Genomic DNA, 6,164 nt, shown 5'->3' on the forward strand with positions numbered 1-6,164 from the left:
CCCCCACACCCCACCACCCCTCCTTGTTCTCCCCTGGCCCCACCCTGCCCCCTCCCCCACCCCTGCTGCAGGTGCCAGGGCACCCTGGGGCCTCAGCCGCTAACGCCCTTTCTGGTGAGTTTGGGGTCCTGGCCGGGGGGTGGGGGGCCATGGCCCCAAGCTCGGGCCCAATTGGCTTTGGGGCATCTGGGCCTCAGCAGACAGCAGGGCTTGAGGAGGGACTGGCTCAAGGCCAGAGGGAAGGCCAGTCACTTGGGCCCAAGGAGGCTGACTTGGTGGCCACAGAAGTTAAAGCCTTCTACCCCTCCCCTCCCACAGAGCAGGACCTGATCGGCCAGGACCTGAACTCTCGCTACCTGAATGCCCAGGGTGGCCCTGAGGTGGTGGGGGCAGGGGGCTCGGCCCGGCCCCTGGCCTTCCAGTTCCACCAGCACAACCACCAGCACCAGCACACCCACCAGCACACCCACCAGCACTTCACCCCTTATCCCCCGGGCCTGCTGCCACCCCACGGCCCCCACATGGTGAGCTCCTCATTGGGCCAGTCGATGAAGCTCAGAGACCTGGCGGGAGGGTGCGGCTTCCAGGGGAAGGCCCTGGGTCCCTGGCTGGCAGCTTACTCTTCCCTTCTCTTCCCTAGTTTGAGAAATACCCAGGAAAGATGGAAGGCCTTTTCCGACATAATGTGAGTGTGTGTGTGTGTGTGTGTGTGTGTAGTGTGGGCATGAATGCATCACTACGTGTGGCCCTGACTGTTCAGGTCCAGTCTCCAGCCCCAAAAGCAAGAGTCTTGAACCTGGGAAAGCTTCCTGGAGGGTTTAGGGTGGAGGCCAGAGGACTGATGGGCAGACCAGACCTGGGCTGCACCTCCACTCCCTGCTTGGACTAGTCCCCTTCTCTCCACAGCCGTACACGGCCTTCCCTCCCGCAGTGCCCGGGCTACCTCCGGGCCTCCCGCCGGCTGTCTCCTTTGGCTCCCTGCAGGGGGCCTTCCAGCCCAAGGTGAGCTCCCAATCTAGACGCTGTTGCCACCTTCTGTCCTTTACAAACCTAGACTCCCTGGATCCACATACCTTTTTCCCACTTCCCAAAACCATGCCTAGACTCCTGCCCTCCCTTCTGGACCCAGGTTTTTGCACAGCCATGCTCCTTTGCTGTCCCATACCCCAGCTTGGTTCTAGACTCCTTGTATGCTTGGTGCCAGCTCTCCAGTCTGATCCCTCCACTCCCCTTTCCCAGAGCACGAACCCTGAGCTGCCACCACGACTGGGGCCAGTGCCGAGCGGGCTCCCCCAGAAGGGGACACAGGTGAGGGGGGCCAGGGCAGGTCCTGGGGGAGCTAGAACGTGTGTTGACGGGAGAGCAAGGTTGTCTTAAGAGTGAACCACTGGCTTTTTCTCCTTAATACATGATTGGGGTGTTCTTGGGTATCTAAGGAAAGAGGATTTATATAAACATCAGGAATTCCCAGACATGAGGAATAGGAATTTCTTGAGATTGTCCTAGGAATAAGATAATTACCAGGACACTATTTTGTTCTTTGGTTTTGTTTTTTGTGGTGCTTGGGGATCAAGCCCAGGGCTTCACCCATATATTGTACTGTTGAACTACACCCCAGCCCAAGGACAGTGGTTTTTGTAGGGGTTTTCAAATTTAAGTCATAGAACTTTTTAATTTTTTCCCAAATGACATCATACCAGGAAGCCCTGTCCATAAAACAGTTAAGATAAGCTTCCTCTTTGTGAAGTGGCTGGGGGAGCCAGAGCCGTCTCTTCCCCTTGGCATTTGTAGCAGGCTTAGACCCATGGCTCTGGGAACATTGTGAAAAGCATAGAATGTGTTTCTTAGAGGATAGACTAGTCCAGATGTTTATCAACTTCTTAAAGGGTGTCTTAATCTAAATAAATCTTAAACAGACCCCCATTACATAAAGCTGTTAATAGGATAGCTTATCTGGTTGAGAAATCTGTCCTCCTGCTCGGGCCACCCCCTAAGTGGCCTAAAAGGGCACTTCCCTGGGGCCAGGTTCAGAACTTGGTGCTGGAGAAGAGATGCCTGGAGTGGGAGAGATGGGAAAGGATTTGACAAAGGCTGGAAAGGTTAGAGGCATAGAGTCTCAGGGAAGTATCTGGGGGTGAGTGGGTACAATGGAGATGAGACACCCAGGTCAGTAAACAGGTCTGAATCGCCTCCAATCTCTCCTTTGCCATCCCCAGATCCCCGACCATTTCCGGCCACCTTTGAGGGTGAGTTTGGTGAAGACCTCAGGCTGCATGAGGCTGGGGGCTGGTGTGTCAGCGTGTTTGGCTGAGTGGGTGGGTCCTATTCGGGAAAGAGTGAGAAGCTTAAAACGTGGAGGCAGCCAGATATGAAACAGTAGAAAGTGAAGGTCTTCGAAGTTGCAGACCTGAGCTCAGATGTAACTGGCCATGGGACCTTGGGCAAGACAGTTTCTCTCTCTGAGCCTCAGTTTCCTAGGCTTTAAAATGAACCTAGTCATCCCTCAATTTTAGGGATGATGAGTGGGGATGTTGTGTGGCAAGGCTGGGCCCAGGACCAGGCTTGGAGTGGGTGATGAGTGAACATTCTTTCCTTCCCTTTGCCTTTGGTCATCCTGGGGCGGCAGAAACCAGGGAAGTGGTGTGCCATGCACGTACGCGTGGCTTACATGATCCTGAGACACCAGGAAAAGATGAAGGTACTGGGGCTGGAGGGCTGGGGAGTGGATTTGAGAGTCAGGGGTGGCCTGAGCTATGGGCATCTACCTTCAACAAAGTACAGCAGAATCTTGACCAGAAACATTCTCTCCTATCCTGTCACTACTGAGCAGTTAGCACCTGTGTTCTCTGGCTAAATACAAGGATGGTCAGAGAAGGTTCTGAGAGAGGCAGGGGCTAACACCCAAGTCCCCTCTTAGTGCCAGCCAGCCCTTGGAGGGGAGATAAGGGTGGGAGAGCAAGAAGCAGGGACTTAAGAGACACAGAAAAAAAGCACAAAGTGGCTCCTCACTCACTGCCCCTCTCCCGGTGTCCCATGCAGGGTGAATCCCACAAGCTTGACTTTCGGAACGACCTCCTGCCCTGCCTTCCGGGTCCCTATGGGGCCCTGCCCCCTGGGCAGGAGCTCTCCCACCCGGCCTCTCTCTTCACTGCGACTGGTGAGTCTGGCCAGCCCTCTCAGGGCCTGAAGTTTCCCATCTATAGCTGAGGCCCACTTTGCACCCACTTAGCCTCATCAGAGTCTCCCACCTCTCTGCCCAGGTGCCGTCCACGCTGCAGCCAACCCTTTCACGGCAGCTCCCGGGGCCCACGGACCCTTCCTGAGCCCCAGCACCCACATTGGTAAGAGCCAAGGGCATGTTGGGCAACCCAGGCCTTGTCTCCGACTTCCAAATGTTCTTGAGCTGGGGATGGAAATTAGACTCAAGGCAGCTAGAATGGGGTAGACCTGGTTCCATTTGCTTTGTGATCTTGGGCAAGTTTCTCTACTACCCGCTCTAAACTGTGATTTCCTTATCTGTGGAAGGGGTAGGAAAGGCCAGGGTGATTCTCAGTTTCTACCAGCTCAGACCCCTATCTCTAAAGTAGCCAGTGGTAGGTGGTAGCGTGCCACCTGGGAGACGAGGGTGGAGGAGGGAGGCTGTGTAGGCCCAGAGGAGAGCATGACCCTGACTCCTAAGGAACTTGGAGGCTTTGGGGGAGAGATTACCTGGGTGTGGGGGAACAAGAAGGCTTTGAGCCTGTTGGCATAGAGGCATTCCTGGCTGGGGAAACTGTGAAGTTCCCATGGGAGGATAGGCTAGTTGTTCTGATGGCTGTGTGATACGCATGAAAATTAGGGTCAGGCTGGGAACGGCTCTGCATGTCAGGTGGGGAGAAGTCTGCAGGGGAATAGCTTGCTGCAGAGGTGAGATCTGCTAAGGTGGTGTAAGGGAAAGGGAGAAGAGTTTGACCTCTGGTGTCAGAGAGACCCCAGGTTGATGGTTTCACTCACAACTAGATGACCGTTGGCAAGTCATTTCACCTCTCTGAGCCTGTTTCATCTTAAAAGTGAGAATGATCCAAACTGCCTCATGGGGCTTGTTGTAAGGCTAAGTGACATGATGCATGTCAGAGTTCAGTGCCTTGCCTGGACCATTTAAATGCTCAGCACATGGTGGCTAAAAGAAGCAACTTAAGGGCTCTGGCCAGTTTGCTGACCTGCCTCTTCCCTGCCAGTTCTAAACACCTGCTCAGAGTTGGCTACCCCATGCTCTGACCATCCCCCTTTTCTCCCACAGATCCTTTTGGGCGTCCCACAAGCTTCGCCTCCTTGGCTGCCCTCTCCAACGGGGCCTTTGGAGGCCTGGGCAGCCCCACATTCAGTGAGTGCTGGGTCTGTCTCTTANAGGCAGGAACCCAGGGCTTGTCCCTGGGAATGTGGGGTCTAGCAGGAGGTGGACCAACAGGGGAATGGACCTAGGGACCTAGGCTGGAGGGAAGGATAAAATCCTTCCTGCTTGGCTGACAGCCCAGGTTCCCCCCAACTTGTTCCTGTTAACTCTGTGCCCCCAGCTCCAAAAGGCTCAACCTCTAAGCCCAGACTCCACCTCTTAATGGCTCAGTCCCTCTCTTTCCCAGTTTCCAAGTGCCCCCAGGACTCCTGGGCCCTGCTCCACAGAACCCTGTTCTCCAGAACCCTGCCCCAGGCTGGAGGGGGGGCAGAGAAGGTCACCATGTACCACACACCAAAGAAGGGGGTTGGCCCAGGGGTGGGCGACACAGGCAGCTTCTTCAGCAGCCTCATGGCAGCAGCCCCAGCCTTCCCAAAGCAGAGGCACCTCCAGGCTGGGGCCCGACCTAAGGCAGGGCTCACTTTAACAAAACCATAACGTTGACTTTTTCCCCAGGTGGGGCTTATTCTGTAACATGACTTGCGGATATTTATATAAAAATGAGTGTTACAATGAGGCCCCCTGGCTCCTCCTTCAGTCTGTATGGGTTGCTTGGTGGGGGTTGGACTTGTTCTTGCTGTAAAGGAGGGATGAGATCAATACTGGCCATCTCCTGACAGATATCCCCCCATCTGGGGGAGCTGTTCAGGTTCTGAATGGGTGGGTGAGTTGGACAATGAAGTTTTTGCATTACTTTTCTACAACTTAGGAATTCACTTAAGATTGAAATTATACAGAGACATTGAAAAAAGGATCAAATTTCCTCTTCACCTGATGCCAGCCTTTCTCAAATCCACTCCTTCCCCATGGTAGCCACAGTTAATAATTTCTTGTCTGTTACTCAGGTTCCTGTGTACCTGCATATGTATCTATGTGTACAGTAATGTTAGTGACTTAAGATCTATAATTTTTACAAAACTGTTGGTTTTTGGTAAGCAGTACACGGTCACTGTAAAGCAGTTCAAACACACATAGAGAAAGTTTCCTATCACCCCCACCTGTCAGAGATGACCACTGTTAATTATCAAGGTTAACATTCTAGGTATTTTTTTTAATTATATGCTTACAGTATTTTAGAAGATGGGACTGATCTATGAAACATACTATTGGGCAACTTCTATTTTGCATTTGGCATTAGTCTATTAAGTAGTTCTTAGCCCAGTTTAGTAGATACTTGTTATCTAGACTGGCTCTTCAAGCCCCTAGAATTAAATGGGTAGGCTTGTTCCAAGTATACCATTTCCTTAGTGAAGATGTATCCATTATTCTCTACCACCACCACCAAAATGACCCAAGATTTCCCCTACGGAATTCAGAACAGGTGACCAGAAGGTGGGGTATGGCTTGTAAGCAGGTTTTTACATAGAAGTCTTTGTTTTCAGCTTCTGAAAAATCTGAAAATCTATTGACAGGGGAATGGATCTGCTTTTTCTTGGTGGTTCTTTGAGATGGAGTGTGGTCTCTCCAGATTGCCACTGTCCACTCTTGTCTTGGAGCAGACCACCATCACTATCCAGGCTATCTCCTGACCCCATAGCCATTTGAGTGTGGAACTCTAAATGAAATCTTTTCTTCTCCTGTATGTCAAACCTCACCTAGGTATCGCCCCCACATGCCTTGGATATCTCAAACTGGGTCATATCCTACATTTGATGTCTCCCTACCCATTCTGTTTCTGTCTCTTGTCACCAGCACCCAAGTGAGAAATCTTCGTCTTCCCTCATATAAGCAT

The 6,164-nt window shown here is 52.4% G+C and overlaps 1 protein-coding gene across 1 annotated transcript in view; it reads left to right on the plus strand.

Annotated features, from left to right (window-relative positions):
• Fbrs (fibrosin) overlaps positions 1-4,949 on the plus strand; it is a 9,968-nt gene extending 5,019 nt beyond the window's left edge. The window contains 10 exon segments of the mRNA XM_015491306.2: positions 1-114; positions 319-524; positions 641-685; positions 907-1,002; positions 1,240-1,308; positions 2,217-2,246; positions 2,627-2,698; positions 3,040-3,157; positions 3,261-3,341; positions 4,280-4,949. The exon segment at positions 1-114 is cut by the window's left edge and continues 22 nt beyond it. Of these exon segments, the coding sequence (XP_015346792.1) occupies positions 1-114; positions 319-524; positions 641-685; positions 907-1,002; positions 1,240-1,308; positions 2,217-2,246; positions 2,627-2,698; positions 3,040-3,157; positions 3,261-3,341; positions 4,280-4,461 (1,013 nt within the window). The 3' untranslated portion in view covers positions 4,462-4,949.
• Positions 4,950-6,164: the final 1,215 nt, after the last annotated feature.

This window comes from Marmota marmota, unplaced genomic scaffold (genome assembly GCF_001458135.2).
Source record: "Marmota marmota marmota unplaced genomic scaffold, marMar, whole genome shotgun sequence".
NCBI lineage: Eukaryota > Metazoa > Chordata > Mammalia > Rodentia > Sciuridae > Marmota > Marmota marmota.